Below are 23,413 nucleotides of genomic sequence, written 5' to 3'. Positions count from 1 at the left end.
GAGAGTTGATTGGAAGGCAAGGACCATGTAACCAACCACATTTGGTTGGGAAAAGGCTTGTTGCAGTGTAGAAAGAGAGTGTAAGAAATATCCTCTTATAGTTGTTATTGATTTAAAAAAAAGCTTATGATAGAGTCTCTAGGGCTTTTATATGGCAAGTACTAGAGAAAATAAATGTTGCAAGTAAATATGTGGACATAGTTAAAGATATGTATGGTGATTTAGTGACAAGTGTACGAAGGTTGGAGGGGACAAGGTGGTGAATTCCCGATTATTGTTGAGTTGCATCAAGGATCAACTTTAAGCCTATATTTATTTGCATTCATAATGGACGATTTAACCAAAGACATTCAAGTTGAGATTCTTTGGTGTATGTTTTTTGTTTATGATATTGTTTTGGTAGATGAGACACAACTAGAGATTAATACCAAATTAGAATTACGGAGAACAACTTTGGAACCAAAAGGCTTTAAACTAAGTAGAATAAGGACGGATATCTAGTGTGTAACTTTGGTTGTGATAGGACGGACGATGAGGTGGTTAAGCTTGATGAGAAGGAGATTCCACAAAGCAATTATATTGGGTACCTTTGCTCGATCCTAATTAAACAGGTGATATAGAGGAGGATGCTTCCCAAAGAATTAAAACAGGGTGGATGAAGTGGAGAGGTGCGTCCATAGTCTTGTGTGATCGACGTATTCATTTAATAAAGCTTAAAGGAAAATTCTATAGGACTATCATACGACCAACTATAATGTGTGGTGCAAAGTGTTGGGCTGTTAAAAAGTATTATATAAATAAACTTAATGTAGCATAAATGAGGATGCTAAGATGGATGAGTGGCAAAACTAGGAAGGTGAGGCAAGGAATGATCATATAGTTGATTTGGGAGTAGCTTTGATAAATGATATGCTACGAGAAAGTTGATTGAGGTGGCACGATACGGTTCAATGGGCACCTTTAAATGCCCCTGTATGGAGAAGTAATTTAATCCAAATTAAAGGAATTACAAGAACTAGGGCAGATCTAGTATGACCTTAGAAGTGGTGAGAAAAGATATGCATACCTTAGGCCTTATATCTAGTATGACCTCAAATTGAGCTGATAGGAAGGCAAAGATCCATGTAGCAGACTCCTTTTAGTTGGGACAAGGCTTGTTTTTGGATTGTTGGTTATGTTGTTGGGATAAGTGTGTAAACTAATTTTAGTTTCAGTAGTATATGCAGGAATATGCATAGTTTTAGTAAGTTTGAAATTGTTAAGGCCTAAGAGTAGTATAGTTGTTTTCTTACGGAAGTGAACTTCTCTTATAAAAATATATGCTTATGATCAACGTATGGAGGATGGTACAGAAAAGAATAAATCGAAGCTTAAGCTTGGATGTGCTTGTGCATTCCCTCATACCCCTGCTTCCTGTGGCCTTTCTCTCTTATACTTGTCCTTCTCCGCACTTTTGGTTCTTCCCAGGTATCTGCTCTTTTCTTACTCCTCATTTTTCTGTTTCCCATTAAGTGGCATCAATGCTCGAACTGGGGTGAAATTCTCTTTCTTAGATTTTTTACCCTTTCAATTGCTCTTCCCTGCTATTTGTTCCTCTCCTGGTGATCTTTCTCCCCCATTCTGTTATTTCCCTTTTGACTCCTGGTGTTGTCAAACAGCACAATTGGCAAAATCCCGACTCCATTCATTTGAAGACCCCAAAAATAAGTGTTATGTTCCCTTTCCACAACAGACTGCTCTCTCTTCCTAGCTCCATTATTTCAATTCCCTTCCTTTCTAGGTTCCCCAGAGGCCAAACAAAAAGAAAAGCAATTTACCCCACCAGAAGCCCCATCCCTTTCATCCTTCTTCTGCAGAAACCCATTGCCCCAGGGTGGGTGCTGGGGCGGCCTTTCAATTCTAGTCCCCCCCCCCCCCCCCCAACCCAAAAAAAAAGAAAAAAGAAACCAGATTGAACCCAAGGAAAACCATGTGTACCTGATTTTTGAAGGTTCAGCCACTAAAAGTTGACTCTTCCTTGGTATTATAATTTGTAACTTCCCAGCCTGGTCTGATCCAAGCTGCCATTTTGCAGACTCCTATAGTAACAATATTACCAGAGAACTCCTTCTATTCTCTTTTTTCTACTGACCCTGATGCCCCCCACTTCCTCTTTTCTTGTTCTGTTTGTTTTTTCCCCCAGTTATCCCTGCCCTTCTTTATTCCTTTAAAAAAATTTATTTTATGTTGTTTTCTTAAGTGCACCTTCCCTGTTGTGTGTTTTTTATTCATGTGTGTGTGTGTTTGCTCCCCCCCCCCCCCGCAGCTCGCTATACTACCCCTGTTATCTCTCTTATCACTTCATTCCCTTTGTTATATTCTTCTTAAAACTTCATTCCATGTTGGACCCTTTTACCCCACATATTCATTAGTCACTTCCTATTTCTTTTGCTTGCCCCACCCTTTCCTTTTATTCTTATTCTACTTTGTCTTTATCCATTTCCAAATTTACCCCCCCCCCCAAACCCAAAAAAAAGAAAAAAAGAAAAGAAAACAAAGGCCCATCATGCACACCCACACCACATCTCTTTACTTCTTTTTAGTTTGCAGTCTAGTAAACTATAATTCTACCATTTTTAGTACAGCCTTGGACAGACCCGACTCCATTTGGGAACTCAGATTTTGAGAACTGGGGCCAAATAGGGATTTGTCTATTAGATATTTGGGATTTGATTATTTATATTTTTTTGGGATAAGTATGTAAACAGATATTTAATTTGGGTAGGACATGTAGAAGTGGGAATGGTTTTGTTAAGTTTTAAATTTTTAGGAGTCCAAGCATGTTTTCTTTTTGTTGTCATTGAAATCTATTTCTTTGCTGTTTATAAGCTTGCAATCAATGCTTCGAGGATAGATTCGTAGGAAACAAAATAATGGAGTGAAGTCTGAGCTGTGCTTGTGCACTCTCAAGTCTCAACAACCCCCCCCCCCCCCAAAAAAAAAAAAAAGAAGACATTTTTAAAAAAAAATTTTGTGCACTTTTTCCCTCCTCCCTTTGCAACTCTGATTGATCTGGGTTTCCCCTTATCCTCATTTTTCTGTCCCCCATGACTTACTACCCTTTATTACCCTTTTTTTCCCTCTCTTTTGAAGTATCCAATCCTTTATTTTTTTGGACTTTTTTTGAATGATCTGTTTTTTTTTTTGGATGTAGGTTCTTAACAAAGACCAATCTTTAAGAAGTTGGATATTTTCAAAGTATAATAAATTATGTAAATCAGCATCTTCTCAGGCAATGTTGGAAATTTCATCTGCAATGGAAGGGATATTCAATTCTTTCTCAGAATTGGTGAAAGAAGCCCAAAGCCAAGAAGGAAGTGATGAAGATAACTCTGATCCATCAAAATATATAAACCGGCAATACTTGATGCACAGAGTCCCTGGTCAAAATGAGACATCAGTTGAAGGATCTAGGAGGGGCAGCCATGGAAAAGTCCATGATACTTCTACTAGTGATGCATTCCATGAGAAACGGGATTCAGATGAAAAAGCTGCAATGCAGTCTGCAAAATCCGTAAAGCCTTCCAGTTCAGTTGTTCCTCTTGAAATTAATACCCAATCTGGGAATAAGAAATCTAATCAAGGAAGCGGAGTCTCTGGCTCCAGGAAGGGCTTGGACACTACAGAGCATGGAGAATCACACTTTGACAGACCTGTACGCAAAGACCTGGTTACCAGCCAGTTTTCTTCACCAGTTGGTAAAGTGCCATTGGAGTTCATTAATGATGCATTTGATGGTGGAAACAATCTTCCCCATGTGGAGAAGAATCAAGTATCAAATTTGGACCTGGGCCATTCTTCTGTGAGATCTACAGGTTCTGGCTCTAATGTTTTGGCTTCTCCTAAACGCCATTTTGCTGTACGAAATCCTTCTTCTGCTAGTGAAACTGTTTGGTATTGTGATGGGGACCCTGCAGCCATGGATATTTATTCAGCTTCTGAACAACTATGGTTGGGCTCGGTAGGTCCTGAGGCATCAGAGAGTCCTGTAAGATTTCAGTTTGAGAAATTTGGTCATATAGAACACTTTTTATTTTTCCCCATGAAAGGATTTGCCTTGGTTCAGTACCGTAGCATAATGGACGCCATAAGGGCACGGGAATGTATGCAGGGATCTTCCCCTTGGGGTGCTCGTCTTCGCATAAAGTTCGTAGATGTAGGATTGGGAACCAGAGGAGCCATTAATGGTGTTGCAGTTGGTTCAAATTGCCATGTTTATATTGGCAAGGTTTCAAGACAATGGGCCAAAGATGAGATTATGCATGAGATAATGAAAGTATGCGTGACGGCTCCTCCAAAGGTTACAGATCTTACCAGTGAAAGTGCATTACTAGTGGAATTTGAAACTGCTGAAGAAGCAGCCACTGTGATGGCACAGCTCAGGCAGCATCGCAAGGAGAAAGGCTATCGCATGCCATTGAATAAAAGTTCAACATTAAATTCAGTCAGAGATGACATTGGAATATCTCAAATGAATGGTGGAAGACTCGTTCCTAACACTGTTCATGTTGAATTTAGAAACAATAACCATGGAAGCTTGTCAACTGGGATGGTTGGATCGCCACATGTTGCAGCAGTACGTGATAGCTCTATTGACATCTCTAAGGCAAGGATATCTCAATTGTCTTCTTTACTGTCATCGTTATGTACAAAATATAATATTACACAAGGATCAAGTTCTTTTGATGGTCATATGTCTAGAAACCATCTAGTAATTGCCATGAGGGATGAAGATAAATTGGCAACGAGCACTCTCTGTATTAGGCTACCAGATGCAAATTCCTCACTTCTCACTGATGAGGACATGAAGGCTGTATGTAATCTGGCTGCTGGAAATGTTGGTTCTGTTGTCAGGCTGACACGAGGACATATGGAGATGGGTTGGTGTTTGGTTGAATTCAGTTGTGTGGATGCTGCGGTTATTGCACTGAAGAATCTCCGTGGTTGCCCTGGCATGTTCTTTCAGATAGAATTCAGGTTGGGTTTCTTTCAGTCGCTTTACTTTTCTCTTTTTAGTTGTAATTTTCTTTTTGAGCCTTTGCTTTCACATACTACAGTTTGCTTTTGTTTTTTGGGTGTATTATGTAATTCTACTTTTCTTCTTAAGGATTTCCATGATGGAAGGATCTCACAACCCTTGGCAACCGAAAGAGGTCCTTATCCAACTTGAATATCCAAATCCCATCATAACATCCTTTCTGAGGTTTAAAAACTGAACGTTAGGATGTTCTGGGATGACTATGATAGAAAATTTTATGCTGAAACTTTTACCATTATTACTATTAAATTATTAATAGATGATTTATTTAGGGAATGACAACCTACTAGTTGGCAAAGGGAGAGCCTGGACCCCAAGAGACAACAATAATCCTATTCCTTGGGGTATCCAACATGGGGGATTGTGGAGAGACTGCAATATTTTGGTGTATGTGAACGTTATCAATTATGTTCTATATTTGAAAATTTGACTGGTGGTTTTTTTCTTTTACTTTTTCATCCTTCATTTTCCATTTCCCTTTTTCTTCCCTTCCACCTTCCTTCACCTTTTTAATTAGACCTCAATTTTCCGTACTTTGTTTTCTTTGGATCTATGTAGCTGACCCCATTAAGTTGTGATAAGGTTGAGTTGTTGCTTTTTGTTGTTGATTATTGATGTAAGGGTCTGATGTTCATAGAGAAGTTAGGCAGTTGTGTTAGCAGTTACACCATAATCTAACAATTCAATGCTGTGATCTGTATAGTATATCTAGTTATCACTGCCGCCACCCCCCCTCACCTAAAAAAAAAAAAAAATAAAAAAAAAAATAGAATCAGTTGTTTTTGCTTCCTGGTTGTTCGATCTGGCAGCAATATTATGTGCTCTGTGGTTTATTCACCTCTATGACTATTGTGTTTTCTTTTTTTTTTCTTTTCTTTTGGGAGACAGTCAACCAGGAAAGCACCAGAATTCACCATCTCTGACTAGATCAAACAGCAGCAATCGTGAGCTCGTGTCGCCAAGAATTAAGGTGGAAAATCATGTAACCACGGTACAAGATGGACAACCATTTCAATCAAGCTGGTCTGTTGCAGGTTGTACAGATAGGCTAGAAGTTGGAACAAGGAAAACTGATGATGGTTTTGAAAGTAACAAGGGAGGGGACCTTTCACAAGCAGGTAACCTTTTAGTTGTCTCACATGTTCACGATGCAGGTGTAGGGGTGTGAGTGATATTTTTTGTGTCATAGGAGAAAACAAATCAAGTGTCCTCAGTCAGAGAACTACTGGAGAAGAACTTAGAGATCTCCACCCCCCCCAAAAAAAAAAAAATGAAAAGAAAAGAAGTTTTTAATAAATAAATCTGAATTGAAATTATTTGTGATGCCTCAGAAGGTCAAGCTGTTCCTGTGGCGAGTAAACAAATGTGGATGTATAAGAAGCCTGAAACTGAGCTGCAATTTTCAGCACCGGCAAGTGTGCCTTGCCCACCCACAGCAAATCCAGGGCTTTCTATTCCACCACCACCACTAGCTCACTCATCCTTATATATGCGGCCTGCCTACCTTGGTCCAAACAGTTCATGGGATGCAAGCATCTTAAATCAACCTTTTCCTTTGAACCAGATGCCTTCAGGCATTTTGCCCAATAGCCTTCATGTGAGTGCAGTTCCTGCCCCATACCCTCCTGCTTCTGTTACTCCACTGGCCCGGATATCAGGAAGTTCAATTCAGCAATTTGATCAGATGGTTTCCGTGCCTGCTGCACCACAATTATCACCCCCACCACCTCCCCCTCCAGATGTGCCACCTCCTTTACCTCCGTCGCCCCCTCCTTTGCCACTCTCTCAGCCGCCACTTGTCCCACCTCCTCCCAGTTCCCCTCCTCCGCTTCAACCTGCTGTTGAGTCTTCCAATTTGGAAAAGGATTTGCAATATAAGTGGCAAGGAGCACTTTGTAAAAGTGGTGTTCATTACTGTAATATGTATGCACTCAGAGAGGAGTCAGATGCTTGCAAGTATTCAATCCCCATATCTGAACCTGCTGGGTGAGGAACTTGCTTTGCCCCTCTTTTCTTTCAATCTCAGAAGAGCACTGTGGACTCTGGCTTGGTATCTAACTAAAATACATCTGGCTTATTATTGCCTAATGCAGATGGCCTGCTAGATTAGATATGACTAAGCGAACAGATTTTCGGCATGTGAAGTCAACATTTACTAGTACACCATCACATAAAGTGAGTTACTTGAATCTGAACTCCAATGTTCTAATATGGTGAATTTTCTTCTTTTGAATTTTATATCTAAGGGCTGTTACCTGTTAGTTTTCTTTGTATATTTGATGCATATCATTAGCTAGTGACTCTGAATTTTTATACTTCAACTATGTGATTCATTCTGAATTAGCTTCGGCAGCAGATCTTTACATCCCAAATTTTGATGATCAGGTTTTTAGTTTACCATGCTTGGTGTGTTGTGTTTTGTTGTGATTATAGTTGTCTATCAGTGTTAGGTATCCTAGCCACATGCTTTGCAGTTATGGATGAGACTTAGAAATCTGACTGTGCATGACTGATCTAGCTCCATGTCTTTGCAATTAGATTGTAGTATATTGTGTGTTCCTAACACCATGTTGGTGATAATTTGTTTAGAATAATTTAGTGATGATTGTACTGTTAGCCTTTGTGATTTGTGAGGGTTTACCTGTTGATTAATGAGTGTTTTGCCCTGACGACTTCGCACACAAGGTCGATTGGGGGAAAAAACACAAAAACTGAGATGGATATGACTGTTTAAATGACTTGGGCCCCAATTACATCTTTCTGATAAGCCCCTAATATCCAAGGTATACAAGGGAAGCGATAGGAGGGAGTATGCAACATACCTACTGCTGTTACAGGGGATCTAAATATAGAGAATACAAATGGCAGCCTCCCAATGGACAGCAACAAACACCCTGCTGTGAACAGAGGAGCAGAAGAGACAGCCAGGTGGCAAGAGTTGATTGAGTGAATGTGTAGGAGTTTGTTATACGGCAGAGTTGGTTAGAATGGAAGGGGCTATGTAAGGGAAAGGAGGAGAGGGGAGAAAAATAGGAGAAACAAGCTGTGCTTGCGGGAGAGGGAAGACCTCTTGGGGAAGCTCTGGGTGTGCAGAGGTTCTGGTTATCAGGGGAGTGGATCTGTTCTTGTCATCTAGTCTTTTCTTTATTTCATAAGTTCTTATCAGTTAGTAGTATCAGTCGGTATTAGTATTAGTCTGGATTCAGCAAGCTATATCTTCACTTTTATATTGCTGTTTTGCTGGTCTGAATTCATAGCTCTTTGGTGCTGTTTGTTTCGGTCATTGAAGTTTAACAGAGTTATTAGAACTATGCAATGAAATAAATATTATCCTGTTGCTGTTCTTCATATTTGAAATCTGTAGATATCGATAGAATGCTGTATTTATTGTTGAGTTGGGAAAGTTAAGACTGAGGTTCAGGGGGTCTTATCACTTTCTTGTAGAGATTTAGATGCGAGGTACTTTTAGCATATTAATGCTGTTGGATAAGTGGGAAAGGATGTGGAATTGTGGGAGAGAAATCTGATGCAGAGGACTGATCAGAAAAGGAAAAAAAGAATGAGGAAAAGATGATGTATTTTCACCTCCCTTCCCCCATCTCCCCAGATTAGGCCTTTTCCTAAGAGTGTTCAGGGTAATATCAGAAACATAGGTTGAGGTTCAAGTAATTTACTATGGAGGCCGGGAGGTATAGAATTGATCTTCGTAAAGTACTGTTTATATAATTGACGGGAAAATAATATTCCAACCAGCAGGATGTAATGAAATGTTGCACACGGGCACTTTATTGAACGTCAGATACAGTGTGAGGCATCTCTACCATTTGCTGCCACTGACTGTTTATATAGTGACAGGAAAATAATGTTCCAACCAGTAGGATGTAATGGAATGTTGCACATGAGCACTTTATTGAATTTCAGATACAGTGTGAGGCATCTCTACCATTTGCTGCCACTGTCCTACATCGCTCACAATTCATTTTCGTTTCACTGCCATTCTTACCTCTCTGCATCTCTCTCTCCTGCTACTGTCCGCTGATCTTCAACCAATTCATTTTACTGCCAGTCTTACCTCTCTGCATCTCTATCTCCTGCTATGGTACACCAATTTTCAACCACTCTCACCTGCTGTCCTATTCAACTTTTGATGAATACATGCAATTCTCTTGCTGATATCACTGGCAAATCCAGGCAGTTTATAAAATCAAGAGGATAACACTGAGAAGAATTTGGGTGAGTGGTGTTTCAAGTAGTCAAGGGCTCGTTTGAAATTGAGTTGCGTCCATTTGGTGGTATTGAATAGTTGATGAAAGAGACATTCTCAATGTAGATGCTACATGTTTGGTTCTCATCCTTCAAAGACTACAAGTGTAATAGGAGCATCCGTCGACAAAAGGATCACCCTAAGATGGTAAGAATCTGGAAGTTCTATAAAAAAAAAGGACTGTAAATTTTTGCGCCTAGGATTCAAGGAAAGATTAAAGTGTAAGAAGGACTATGAAGTCCTCCTAATTCCTCCAATTGTTCTCAAATGGGTCCCTTCAATGGTTTGAAATATCACAATGTGTCAAAAGAATCAATTAAAAGAGATCCCCTAATTTCAATTAGAAATTCGTTGGGTCCTTTAGGGACTGTCTCTAAAATTGCGAACGCTGATCAATGAACCTACAAAATCCCTCAAATTGTATATGACTAAACCCAGGTATTGTAGACATTCCCTCATTTCCATCCCGGAGCATCTTAAGTCTCCCATTTCTCAAAAAATCCCATTATTGGCTCATTCTTCATCGAACCCTGCAGCACTTGTATCTCTATTACTATGAAATTCATAAATGAAGTAGTTAATGGTGGGGTTACCATTATCCTTTGTGTAGTGACGAATCTTGTATGTGTTCCTAAGAATAAGAAAAGGAATTTGTCCATTTTTCGAGGTATCGGGCATGGAAACACATAAGAAAAGAACTCTTGAATGGAAATGGAAAAGAGATGTAACTCCCGTTCTGTCAGAAATGGTAAGATCTTTGGTGCAAGAAGAAGGGGTTGATCTGTATCATCTTGACTTGGTTCTGCTTCCTCTCTTTTTTTAACAATACCGAGTCAGGTTTTGAAGGGAGGTGGTTAGCGCTTTTGAGACTCAGCTGAGTCCGACAATTGGAGAGATATGGTTGCAAAGGCCAAGGGATGCTTAGTGATTGAGCTCAGGGTATGCTGAACAGGATATCTATCCGATACGGCAGTCACAAGGCATCACAATTTCAAACAATGCATTTGCGTGGTTATAACCATTTTCTTTGATACAAGTATCATATTACAAGTTCTATAATTCTACTTTTATGCTAAATAAATGTTAAAGAATCATTTGACTGCAATTTATTCAGAAGAAAAAAAGAAAAAAAGACAAATAAACAAACTATATTTATCATACTATCATAGCTATATAGCATATAAAAAAATGTTCCATCTCTGAGAAATTTGACTGGTCAAATAAATTTTACTTTTCCATTTATATATATTTTAATTATGAAGTATTTTAGATAGAGCAGACAACCGGCTTTTCCAAATCCATGATTGCTTAAATGTGATTAATATTGGAGGTGTGTGAGAATACTTCCGATTCCGATCTATATATATATACACTTTTGATACCAAAACAACTAAATATGACCACGCCTTTGGTTTTAGCAATGTTTTACCATATTAAGATTTATTGAACTTCTAGATCTGAGATCTCCATTAAAAAGTTGAAAATTTCACCTACCATTGTAATCCTGTTTTTCTTCTTGAATTTGGGATTGGGCAATAGTGCTTAGGTCCCACATATGTGTAGTTTACTACATATAGTTACATAGTTATAGTGGATAACAAATTTTTTGGGTTGCAGTGGTGGAGTTGCAGAATTTTTTGTGGCAGTGACGAGCAAAATTTAAGTGGCTGTCTTCAGGCTCAAAACCATAGGTTGCACACAGTGGGTTGATGTTGCTAGAGGAGGAGAGAGTTGTAATCCTAGATTGGTGGGAAAATGATAGCATCTAGTAACTAGGACCCATTATGAACTGTTAAGCTCAGTTAGTTCAACACTAGGGTTCCGGTTCATAAGACCTGGGTTTTGATGGTAGGGTTATGTCAAGTAATATAGGGAGTCTATCAGTATGAGGTTTGGCCTTTCACAGGCCGTGGAGTATCGTGAATGTGAAAAATAGCAGACGAAGGGTTTTTGTTATTGAATTCTTGGAAAGGGAATCCAAGGGGACCGTAGGGTTTTTAATGTTCAAACGAAGCTGCAATTAAAATTGAGATTCCTGATTGGTGTGGGGGAGATTTTATCCAAATATGAAGGTAGAGGCTTACTACTAGATAATTTGAAGGTTGGATATGAATCTTGAAGCTTGGTGTTTTTTTTTTCCACCTGTGCAAAACTGGATAAATTTGTACTGAAGATCAAGGGGGTTGAGAGGTTTATTTGAACCTGATTTGGGGGTGTTTTGATGGTTAATTTGGTCTATGAATTAGTGATGGTGTGGAAATGAAAATCAAAGGGAAATGTTGGGGATTTAGATTTTGAAAAGATTGGAAGAAGAATTGGGGACTGAGAAGTGGGGATTGATTCAACTTAACCTTTTTAAACTTGCATTTCCCTTTGTGGTTCTCAATTTTCCTTCATTGTCTTGAAAGGATCCATGTAGCCTTATCCCATTTAATTGGGATAAGGCTGAATAGTAGTTGTTATTATGATTTTGTTGAACAAATTATTTAGCCAAGATAGACCACATAGTCCTATTTGGGACCCCATCCACGATTGGTTCCTCACCTAATTTCATCTTTGTATTCTTACTTAATGTTACCCAACCCAACCTCCCTTGTTAGTACCACTGACTGGTTGAATTGGAAATAACCGATAATCCTTAATATCAATTTACAACTGGGGAAAAAGAACTGTCCTGGATGTGGCCTATGGCAACACCCCCATGTGTCTAGCTCTCTCCTCCCCATGTATATAAAGCATCAGTATCCCCGTTGTTTCGTGGAGGAGAGACACAATAGAGAACTGGCATAAGCCATACACCAAACAGAAAAATTACCAATATCTATTACAGGGACAACATAATCTCACATTCTCATTCAGTGTATCAAGCAAGCTTAGTCAGGGAGGATTGGTAATGTTAATATAGTGGTATATGATTTTTACAGCTTTTCTTCTGTACTAGCATTTTCATATTTTCCGTGATTTTGTGGATGTGAATGAGAAATTTGTCATCTTTCATTGCTCAATTGGCTTTTGGGGTAATTGATTTCCTTTTTATTTCATCCCTTTACTTCCCCTTGTTGTTTTAAAAATTCAGACTTTTGTTGCTCCTTAGACATGTATACCCATCAAGAATACTTCAGAGTTTTCTGCCCTCATGGGGTTGTTAATGTTGAGATGGAGTTTTCCCCAGATGATGATGTCAGGAAATTTCTTGTGGTTTGGGCTAACTAATATTTTTCTATCAACTAACATGATTTCCTTGCATTCTGCCTGGTTGTAACCAGTGTCCTGGTAGCATTGTTTATACTGAATTGTGATTTCAGTTTCCACATTGGATACATCTCCAGTTGCCTTTAATTTGGTTTTCCTGTGTTTAGCTGTGATTGCATAAGGTTTGCTTTCAAATGTATGTTCTTTGACTCCAATTTAACTTTGATGTAGAGAGAGGTCTGTCGGTTGCTCCCATCTACAACTGGTGACCAGAAAGGCGTAAGTCACAATCCCCTCATGGAACTTGGAAGTAATCTAATTTGGTTCTATCTATGATGTGTTTCAATTAGACTTGTATAGACTGTATGTGCACAGACGCATCCATGTCATACAAGCATGCATGCAATTAAGCCAATTTCTTGGGTCAATGGTTCTAGATTGGCTGAATAACTTCTGATCCTGGCTGCCTGAACTTGGAAATACATGCCATACTGAAATTTAACTGCTGCATTGAAGTTCTGTACCACCCATTCCCAGGACTTTGTAACTTACCACATATCTCATGAAGGGAAAAAAAGGGGGGGGGAAAAAAAAAAAAAAACCCTACAAATCCAGGACTGGAGGTATTACACGAGATTTGTGTATTTTTCTTTTTTTTTTTTTTTGGGGGTGTGGTGGTTTGTCTGTCGGATTTATTACTGGCAGTCAGCTTGAACAGGTGATTTACTTAACTGTATGCATTGTAAAAAATATTCTCACCCAGCTGTAGATCTTGGTCCTATGGACATGTTACACATGCAGGATCCCTGCACCCTGCATGCGTGTGTGGGTGTAGTTGTACTCATTGTCTCATCAAGCATCATTATTAAACTGTAATGCCTTTATTAGGTCAATCGCAATTCATAATTTGCTTTGATTTCATCATGCAGTTTCAGGATTTTGTATCATACTTGAAGCAGAGGGAATGTGCAGGAGTGATCAAGATTCCCGCTGGGAAATCTTTGTGGGCAAGACTGCTCTTCATTCTTCCATATTCAGTGGAAATTTGCTCAATGCTTGCAGTTTCTCCTGACCCACCAGAATGCCTAATTGGTTTGGTTTTGCCAAAGGAAACCAATTATGACTGGGTATGAATCTTCTCCTTTCGTGATGTAAACTAAGGATAAAAAATCTCTCTCTAGTCTGTAGTTTTGATCTATGAGGAATATTGAGAACGTATAATATGAATAGAAATCATCTCCTGGTAGGACTCCGCCTTTCCTGAAACATGTAAAAGTTTTCTTAGTAACCTGATGATTCAATGGTTACAGAGATTTTAACTAATTCCATGTATATATGTTTTTGTATGGAACTAATTCCAGTTACAATACTATTGTTACCTAGCTAGTATCCAAACCATTCTGCTCCGGTTATGCTGTTACAATATTTCATTTATGTACAACATTTCCTTCCTCCTTTGTATGTGGTTTGCGTTTTATTCAAACAATGAGTTAATGTCCCTGTTGTATTAGTAAAGAATGAGGAATACTAATATGACTAATTGTATATATTTGCAATTTAGCAAGTCGTTTTACAGAACAACTAAGAATGGTACTGTAGGAAACAACATTTTTTTTATAGGAAAAGGATAAATAGACATTAATAGCTTTCAAAACAAATACATCTTTTGTCCATCTTGCCTAATTAGTTGGATACTTAATGGGTAGTATTCCTGCCAGGTCCATAGTTATAAGTTGCTTTCAAAGCAAAATTAGTAAAATTTTTAGGAGTGGGGGATTCAAAATTACAAAAAGTGATGGAGGTTAATTTTGTTTTGAGGTCCACTAGTGTTGGAATTAGATGAAGTGGCCAACATGACTTTGTTAAAAGGAGAGTGGGGGATTCAAAATTTTCGATGGTGTTTGTTATTTCTTGTGCATTGTTGCACTCCATTCCATTAGCATTGATTCTGTTGTCTTTCCATGATCCAGTGTGCTTGTTAGAAAAAAACTCAACTTTCCATCTCCTATCAATTCTGCACTCCAACCTGTGCTATTTAGGAGTTTCGTATAAGCCCTTGCTCTAATAAAATAGGTGAAGGGTTTGTGGTTAATATTGCCGAAGTTTACAATATCATATTTTTGGTATTGCATTAGGTGAAGTATGGGCATAAATTTTTTTGGGTGTTATGTTGAGTTCCACAAGCCATTTATTTATATTAATTAACACCATATGGGGGTTGGGTTTATGTTTGGTGAAGATCATCAAATTTTTTTCCCTCCAAATAAAATAGCATGTTATGGCAAATAGGAAAAAAAAAAAAAAAAAAAAAAAAAAAAAAAAAAAAAAAAACTATTGGGTTGTTTGTCCATCAAGTCCAAAGTTAAAAGAAAAGTGTTGCACAGATGCAAGATTGATTCTTGGGAAAATAGTTTTGTTCTGAGTCCTAGTGGTCCTACTGCCTAAATTCTTTTTGTCCACTCGCATGATATAAATATATAACAGTGAGTGTCTGCCTTATCTCTGCACAATTAATAAATACTGTGCATCTTTGTCTATTGAGATAAAATAGATCTAACGTAAACCTACATTCATGAGACATCAAAAGAAATATTTAAATTTTGAACAGAGTGGCAATTGTAAGAAAAATCTCCACCTCAAAGTAAAAATTCATGAGACGTCAAAAGAAATATTTAAATTTTGAAGAGAGTGGCAATTATAAGAAAAATCTCCACCTCAAAGTAAAAGTATTCAAATTCAAAGTAAGAATTCTAGTTTAACCCTAGACAACAATTTGGTTCAGGTTAACCCTGTTGATTATCTAATGGTCTTGGTTTTTCTTTCCATATTTTTGAATGTCGATTTTGATATTCTCCTGGTGAGCATTTTGTCATCTCTCCGCTACATTTTCGTCCCATATCTAAATTATATTTTATTAATATATTTTGGTTCACAAAACGTAAATATACGAATAGCAAAACGTGACAATTACTATTTTGTTTTTTATGCTATGGCAATTTTTTTTTGCGTCTAGCGTCACCAAAAGTTTACATAAAGACACTTATGAGCCACACACGTGGAATAAGCAATATAAACAACTAAGACAAAAGTTCCTTAATTTATTTTTATTTTTTTAAAAGTAAACAACCACTATTTGACATACATGGGGTAAACCCCTTTCAAATTCGTATAGGTTTAATCATTAGATTTACAAACCATCCACAAGCAAAGCCGGGAAAACGTCGATTTTCCGCAATTTTCTATAAACTCCCGCCGGAACGCGTTTCCGGGACAAACCGCCTGTTGAGGAGGAGGAGGAATGAAGGAGAGGGAAAGGCACTGCCGGGGGGGGGGCGCGTCCACACCCCTCGTTTTTTCGACAGTTTTGGAGCTTATCGACATGAAATAGAACTGCAATACAGAATTTTATCAAAATCAAGGGGTGGGGGGGGGGGGGGGGGGGGGGGGGGGGGGGGGGGGGGGGGGGGGGGGGGGGGGGGGGGGGGGGGGGGGGGGGGGGGGGGGGGGGGGGGGGGGGGGGGGGGGGGGGGGGGGGGGGGGGGGGGGGGGGGGGGGGGGCCCCTGGGAAGAAATTTTTCTTCCCCCCCCCTCAAATGACAAATCGCTGAAAAACAAGATTGGTATTGAAAATGAAAAACTAGTAAGTTGTGACAGTGTGAAGCTTACTCGGATCTGAACCCATTTCCATGGTGTCTTTTTGGAGTAATCAATTTTCTTAATATTGAACCATTGCCTCCTTTAATGGGGTTGCAGCAACAATAAGGCTTAGGAGGTGGTGCAAAACTGATCTATTTCTACTCATAACTTATGAGGTGGCTCTAATCAGACTACCTGACGTGTGAGACCTCTTGGCTGCTATCCACTAAATGACTGTTAAATTTATATATTTCTGATGGTCCCTGTGATGGAGATGTGTTTTCCTTCAGCTATTGCTCTCTTGAATAAATAAAAAAAAAGGCTTCCTATCGAAAAGCGACAAGGAATTGAAAGAAAAAAGAAAAAAAAATCAATGATCTTATAATAAAATAGATAAGAATATAATGGACAAAAATCCATCAACATAACAGTGAGATCAAACAAAGTCTTTTTTCCACTACACTTAATTCTTTTCAGGAATTGCAAAGCTAAGTATTATTGCACGGTTGAGTTGATTTACATGGAAACAACAGAGGAAGTGGAGGTGGAACTGGAAGTGGAAGTGGAAGGGAGAACCTCTTTGATGTTGGAATTGCAGAAATTGAAACCAAACCAAACTCCATTAGGAACGAAGGTGTTATAGTAGAACGAAACCTTAGAAGGCCCGTACACCGTCACCGTCTCGGGCTTCCAACCATCATAACCGGATCTTAGTAGATAGAGATAACAGATCTGGTAGGTACAGGGTCCTCTTATCTGAAATGTATCCGTCGAACATCTCTCAAATGTCCCAGACGATGGATCATCCAACCTTGGCGCATACACCTAAATTCCAGATGATTCAGATTCAATAATCAATCATTAACAACAATTAAGCAAAGATGGAAGAATCTACAACAACAAAAAATCAATAATTTGAAGAAATAACTGGCCGATCGATACAAACCTGGTTACCGTACGCATCGCCGAATGAGAGGCTGATTCTGTCTCGGGTGAATCTTACAGACGAGCAGCTCGTTGTTATGGTCACCGTGAATAAACAGCTGCTCCTCCTCCCGGTTTCACTCTGAAAAACCACAAGACAAGAACAAAGAAATGCAAAGGTTTTCTCTTATTTTTAAAGATTTAATGACAGAAAATGGGATGGGAAGAACTATTTAGCATACCTGAGTCTGTGAGTCTTGGATCATGAATGATTTCAACTCCTGAGGTTGCGAAGGAGTGATGGATCTGGCATTTGAGACAACAAAGAATACGAAAAAGACGAGAAATGCAGGATTGAACATTTTTTCCCTAAAGGCGATTCAGCAAATGGTCTAAGTGAGCGATGCTGAAGTTGATCTGAGAAAGGTCGGCATTTTATGCTTTATTTATTCTCTCTCCTCGGTCTTTATGGAAAAAAAATCTTTTCCTGTCATGATATGATGTACACATCTTTGAGCAGTGTGTACATTAATGTACCTGTCCACCCAAGTAAAAGGGAATCCGGATTTTCTCTCCGTCGAGGGAGTACAGAGTGCTCATCGGCTTCCTGACTAGAAAAATCAGTGGGTTCCACTGATGAAAAAGTTTTTATTTTTTATTTTTTTTCAAAAAGTATTTTTTTACCTGGGGCCCCACTAGTTTTGTGGTCAGGAAGCGTGTTCCGTGCTCCCCGTCAGGGTCGCTGGTCCGGACTCAGTAAAAGGCTGATATTAAAACAATGGTCTTCTAGGTTTTGTGGTTTATTCGAAGAAAATTAAAAATATTTATATTTAATTTACAAAATTTGATCGTAGATATTTAGAAACTTTTAGCTAAGAGATTCACATGTCGGTTGAGCTACCACATTTCCTTATTAATATATTTTTGTTCTCAAGCATAAATATAAAAATAGCAAAACGTGACAATTACTATATTGTTTTTTATGCTAGGACAATTTTTTGGGTGTCTCTTAGTTAGTTTTTTCATAGGAGGGGTCACAAAAGGTCTACAACATCCGTTGCACACAAAGACATACAATATTTGTTTAATATAACAAATATGAGCCACACACGTGGAATAAACAGTATTAACAACTAAGACAAAAGTTCCTTAATTAATTTATTTATTTTTAAAAGGAAACAACCTTTGACATACAGGGATAAACCCCTTTCAAATTCATGTAGGTTCCGGATTCTTGGGTGCCTTGACTACTAAACAAGCTTATTGCACCTTACTTTGTCAACGCAACTCTGGCACCAGCCATAGGTTTTTTAAATGGTGGAAATTTTTTTGAAAACTTCTTTTATATTCTAAGTTTAAAATATTTTTTTAGCGTGTTTTTCATGTAGGTATCCCCGCCAAAGGAACAACTGGCTAAATGGATCAGGGCTGACCATTTATGTGTTCTATGTAATAGTCATGGCGAATCAATTTGGCAACTGTTTGCGGTTTGTCAATGGACGCAGAGGATTTGGGCTTCAGGACCACTAGGCCTCCGTTTGGAAAATCTACCTATAACGGATATGCGTGATTTCTGTACTTTTATGTTTTCCCATAATGGACTGGATAAAGCTAAATTGACATGGTTCTTTTCTATCTTTATAATTACCTGCTATGGTATTTAGTTTCACTCATAATGAGACTCTTGCCAATCGAAGCTCCCCACAACCTAGTTGGGTTGTAAAGTTCATAAACAAATGGATCAACGATCTCAATCTTAGTCCCTTGAGTTGTAGTACTATGGATATTTCTCATAGTACCAAATTTACTGAGACTTGTTGGTGTACCATTTTCCCTTCTACTAATCCTACAAATGATAAACTCCTCATATGTGCAGGATGTCCTTCTGATGAAAATGAGTGGATAGGATGTTGTTGGGCTATTGTTATGCACAGTAATCTACACCATTGTGTTGTTGGAAGATTCAAATCACAAAACAAGTTACAACTAGTTATTCAGGGCCTCATTAAAGGCATTTCCTATGCTAAAGTGGCAAAATGTCAAATCACGAAAGATCTGGACAAGAAAAGATGAGCTTCAACAATACATTTCGAAAGCCTAAATTGCATGGCTAATTCAGATAACGGAGGACCTCTTCACACTAGTAAAGGCAATCAATCAAGTCAAAATTGAATCCTTCCAGAAGCAGGACATTCAAAATTGGTTGTGTACCCTTGCCCATAATACAATAAGTAGATCACCTCAGGAAGCATGGGAGGTTATTCTGCCAATCGATTTATGTAAATGTCGTATGTAATTTCTAGTTGTGTTAAACCATCCACAAGCAGGGAAGGAAAAATTGGCCACAGTTTTGGAGTTTACCAACATGAAATGGAACGGTAAAATAGAATTTACCCAAAATCGATGATAAATCGCTGAAAATATAGCAGAAAGGTCGATATATTGCTGATAAATTTAAAGTATCATCATGGTAAAATTTCAAAAATATAGAAGGTTTTAGAATAAAAATGTTGAAAATATCGAAAATGTTGCGATAACTCATCGATGTTGCTCTCTGCATTCTCTCTCATCTCTCTGATCTCTTTTCTCTGCTTGCTACTTCAACTCAATTTTTTGACAATTTCATGATTGATTCAGAATCAAAAATTGAATTTAGACTGAAAAAGTAGAGCAGAACGTTCACCTTGGCCAACTCAGTCCTCTTGCTTTATTGGTTTCTTGGGTTTGACAGTCAAAAACTAAGAATGGTAATATAAGAAACAACATGGTGTAAAAGAACTTGACTTCTTTTCTGGACAAGTGACTGTAACTAAGATAAAATTTTAATTGATGGATTTTGACCGTTCTAAAATATTCCCATGTAGAAGTAGTTGAAGTAACCAGTAATGCTAAGTCCTCCAAATCTTCAAAAACTTACCGTATGTTTTATAATGAAGAATCCAACCGTGGAAAAGGTGTATGGACGACAACTCTATCAAGTTAAATAACAACTTCTACGAGCTTGAATCTATTATATTTATTTTATTTAAATAAATAAAATTAAAAATATTAATTTCTCATAATTATAATGTGGTCCAAACATTATTGATAATTATAACTTAGTTCAAGATAACAGCCTTGATAATTGTTTGACAGTAGTTACCTGGTGGTGTTTGATGGGAACATAGTTTCTACATGACTCATCTGAATCTGAATTTTTGAGAAGAAAACTTTAAAACAATTTTCTGTGAACTCTAATTCCCCAATTTTGTTAGTGAGAAAAATTCTCTATCTCTAGTTGTTAAGAAAAAACTAAGATAAATGAATTTTTTCGACATTGAAGACGATAATCTTCTCGAAGAGGAACTTACAAACAATTTCCAGAAACAAGTTTCCATGATTAGAGATAAGTATCTTTATCTTGTCTTCTGCATGATTGAACTAATAACATAACTAGTTAGATTATTTAATTTAATATTAAGTAAATTGATTACTCAATTTGTAATTCTTATATAATCTCCGCACAATCTAGTAATCTATGCGGCCTCTCTCACATGCATAAACCATTGCCTCCTTTAATGTGGTTGCAGGAACAATAAGGCTTATGAGGTAATGCAAAACTGATCTATTTCTACCCCTTATGAGGTGGTTCCAAATATTCGGGATATCTAGTAGCACTCCCCCTTGGCTACAGCTTTGATGTGTGAGACCTCTTGGCTGCTTTCCACTAAATGACCGTTAAAACTTATATATTTTTTATGGTCTCTATGAGGGAGATGTGTTTTCCTTCAGTTATTTGACACGGTCCAATTTATCATAGGCCCAATGATATTAATATTAATGGGTCATACATGGTCTAGTCCAACTTAGCTAAAGTTACTAATGGGACCACACCTAGCCCAGTCCAACTTAGAAAAAATACAAATGGGCTACACTTATCCACATTCTAAAAAAGAGGGAGATTCTAAAAGGATCAACAATACCTTACACTTAACTCACACTCTAGAAAGAGAGGAAGATTCTAGAAAAAATCTCACCAACTAGGTCACTAGAAATGTCTAGAGCTATTAGAATATTCCTAACCATTAGATTATAGATACTTATACAAAATCATAACCATTCATTGTATCCTATCTCACCTATAAATAGAGAGAGACTCATTTGTATAAAGCATCAAGTAAGTGAACAATACAAGTTCTCTCAAGATTCTCTTTGAGCTTCTAAGCTTTTTTCTATTCTCTTTAGCTAGGTTTTAAACTGACTTAATGCAAGTAAGTGATAAGTGCCGACACGATTGGCGTAGTCAATAACTAAACCGTGACATATTGATCTCTTTGAATAAAAAAAAGAATTCCTCCCGAAAAGCAACAAGGAACTGGAAGAAAAAAACCATCAATGGTCTCATCCAAAAAAGACAACAATATTAATGGACAAAAGTCCATCAACATAACTGTAAGCAAACAAATCTCAAAATATTTTTTCCAGTACATTTATTCTTTTCAGGAATTGCAAAGCTAAGTATCACCTAGACCTAGCTGCATTCCCATTTCCCCATAATACAACTCTAAGACGATCACGATCTAACGGCTAACATTACCCTTTCACACTTCTTCCAAAAACAAATTTCGTATTATTGCACGGTTGAGTTGATTTACATGGAAACAACAGAGGAACTGGAAGTGGAAGTGGAAGTGGAAAGGAGAACATTTTTGATGTTGGAGTTACAGAAATTGAAACCAAACCAAACTCCATTAGGAACGAAGGTGTTATAGTAGAACGAAACCTTAGAAGGCCCTTACACCGTCACCGTCTCGGGCTTCCAACCATCATAACCGGATCTTAGTAGATGGAGATAACAGATCTGATAGGTACAGGGTCCTCTAATCTGAAATGTATCCGTCGAACATCTCTCAAATGTCCCAGACGATGGATCATCCAACCTTGGCGCATACACCTGAATTCCAGATGATTCAGATTCAATAATCAATCATTAACAACAATTAAGCCAAGATGGAAGAATCTACAACAACAACAAACCAATAATTTGAAGAAATAACTGGCCGATCGATGCAAACCTGGTTACCGTACGCATCGCCGAATGAGAGGCTGATTCTGTCTCGGGTGAATCTTACAGACGAGCAGCTCGTTGTTATGGTCACCGTGAATAAACAGCTGCTCCTCCTCCCGGTTTCACTCTGAAAAACCACAAGACAAGAACAAAGAAATGAAAAGGTTTTCTCTTATTCTTAAAAGATTTAATGACAGAAAATCGGATGGGAAGAACTATTTAGCAAACCTGAGTCTTTGAGTCTTGGATCATGAATGATTTCAACTCCTGAGGTTGCGACGGAGTGATGGATCTGGCATTTGAGACAACGAAGAAAAGGAAAGAGACGAGAAAGGCAGGATTCAACATTTTTGCCTAAAGGCGATTTAGCAAATGGTCAAGTGAGCGATCTGAAGTTGATCAGAGAAAGGTCAGCATTTTATGCTTTCTTTATCCTCTCTGCCCCCGTTCATATGGGAAAAAAATCTTTTTGATTTTACATTAAAGAAATTTCAGTGGCTTCAAGAACCTTGCTTTCTCAATTTTCTATATACCATATAAGTGTTCTGAATAGAAGACAGATGTGCACGATACAATTTTCTTCCAAATTATATCATCTTATTCAATTTGTAAAATATTTTGACCACTAAATATTATAGATATCCTCAGAAAATGGTAAACTAAATAATGACTTTAGTCATCAAAAAAAAAAAAATATTTATGCCTAAGTAATGATTTTTTTTTTCAAAAGGAACGTGCAACTTTTATATATTAAATGTGAGAGTATTACATAATATAAAATAAGCTTTTGTATCTCTCCTGGTGTTGATTATATAGGATTCAGACCATCAACCTCCATTGGCCTAGTGTTTCCTATCCTCTTAGCCATTGGATCAATGCCATGTAAATTAGGTAAATTTATATTGTTGAATTTGGCATGTATGTAAAACCACAGCTTAAAAGATGACATTCCATCAGAAAAAGAAAGAAAAAAAAAACTGATATTGATTCAAAGATTTTAAGTTAATAGTTTTATGCATGTGGGAAATCAAATGGTGCAGATTTAAATAGTGAACATGGCCTTCATCCAAAAGCCATAAGGATAAGAAAGATAAAAAGGCTTGACGTAGGGACTGCAACAGGGCCAGGTGGGCTAGACTTTTGCAATTTCAAGTCCAACCCTTTTAATCTAAGCTCATTCTCACCCTAATCCTAATTCATGGCTAAAGTTATTGTCCTTGACTCTAAGTTCTACAGGGCCAAGCCAAGTCCATTCTCGCCCTTAGTGGCCCTA

The 23,413-nt window shown here is 37.9% G+C and overlaps 3 protein-coding genes across 3 annotated transcripts in view; 1 reads left to right on the top strand and 2 right to left on the bottom strand.

Moving 5' to 3' along the window:
- LOC149014601 (uncharacterized) overlaps positions 1 to 23,413 on the top strand; it is a 51,027-nt gene that overhangs the window by 10,477 nt on the left and 17,137 nt on the right. Inside the window, exons 3-9 of the mRNA XM_089155286.1 lie at positions 3,194 to 5,016; positions 5,966 to 6,195; positions 6,409 to 7,063; positions 7,171 to 7,252; positions 12,765 to 12,812; positions 13,463 to 13,660; positions 18,482 to 18,717. Coding sequence (XP_089011412.1) covers positions 3,194 to 5,016; positions 5,966 to 6,195; positions 6,409 to 7,063; positions 7,171 to 7,252; positions 12,765 to 12,812; positions 13,463 to 13,660; positions 18,482 to 18,717 — 3,272 coding nt within the window. The remainder of the gene's footprint in view (positions 1 to 3,193; positions 5,017 to 5,965; positions 6,196 to 6,408; positions 7,064 to 7,170; positions 7,253 to 12,764; positions 12,813 to 13,462; positions 13,661 to 18,481; positions 18,718 to 23,413) is intronic.
- LOC149014604 (embryo-specific protein ATS3A-like) lies at positions 16,524 to 17,562 on the bottom strand. Its single transcript, XM_089156113.1, has 3 exons — positions 17,336 to 17,562; positions 17,116 to 17,235; positions 16,524 to 16,994 (listed from the first exon to the last, which is right to left on the bottom strand). The coding sequence occupies exons 1-3, from the start codon at positions 17,453 to 17,455 to the stop codon at positions 16,686 to 16,688; spliced, it is 549 nt and encodes a 182-aa protein (XP_089012239.1). The 5' UTR covers positions 17,456 to 17,562; the 3' UTR covers positions 16,524 to 16,685.
- Positions 21,458 to 22,637, bottom strand: LOC149014603 (embryo-specific protein ATS3B-like). The gene is made up of 3 exons (XM_089156193.1): positions 22,369 to 22,637; positions 22,148 to 22,267; positions 21,458 to 22,026 (listed from the first exon to the last, which is right to left on the bottom strand). The coding sequence occupies exons 1-3, from the start codon at positions 22,486 to 22,488 to the stop codon at positions 21,868 to 21,870; spliced, it is 399 nt and encodes a 132-aa protein (XP_089012319.1). The 5' UTR covers positions 22,489 to 22,637; the 3' UTR covers positions 21,458 to 21,867.

Source organism: Hakea prostrata, chromosome 5 (genome assembly GCF_041222555.1).
Source record: "Hakea prostrata isolate BN-2017 chromosome 5, UWA_Hpros_2, whole genome shotgun sequence".
NCBI lineage: Eukaryota > Viridiplantae > Streptophyta > Magnoliopsida > Proteales > Proteaceae > Hakea > Hakea prostrata.
The sequence above is the reverse complement of the archived record's forward strand: the minus strand, read 5'-3'. Positions and strand labels throughout refer to the sequence as shown.

What these genes read in the sequence shown, in the direction of transcription:
- LOC149014604 (XM_089156113.1), bottom strand. Translation starts at nt 17,455, where the DNA reads ATGTTCAATCCTGCATTTCTCGTCTTTTTCGTATTCTTTGTTGTCTCA. An exon ending in TCCAAGACTCACAGACTCAG is followed by an intron (nt 17,236 to 17,335) that starts GTATGCTAAATA and finishes GTGGTTTTTCAG; the next exon opens with AGTGAAACCGGGAGGAGGAG. An exon ending in GCGATGCGTACGGTAACCAG is followed by an intron (nt 16,995 to 17,115) that starts GTTTGTATCGAT and finishes TCTGGAATTTAG; the next exon opens with GTGTATGCGCCAAGGTTGGA.
- LOC149014603 (XM_089156193.1), bottom strand. Translation starts at nt 22,488, where the DNA reads ATGTTGAATCCTGCCTTTCTCGTCTCTTTCCTTTTCTTCGTTGTCTCA. An exon ending in TCCAAGACTCAAAGACTCAG is followed by an intron (nt 22,268 to 22,368) that starts GTTTGCTAAATA and finishes GTGGTTTTTCAG; the next exon opens with AGTGAAACCGGGAGGAGGAG. An exon ending in GCGATGCGTACGGTAACCAG is followed by an intron (nt 22,027 to 22,147) that starts GTTTGCATCGAT and finishes TCTGGAATTCAG; the next exon opens with GTGTATGCGCCAAGGTTGGA.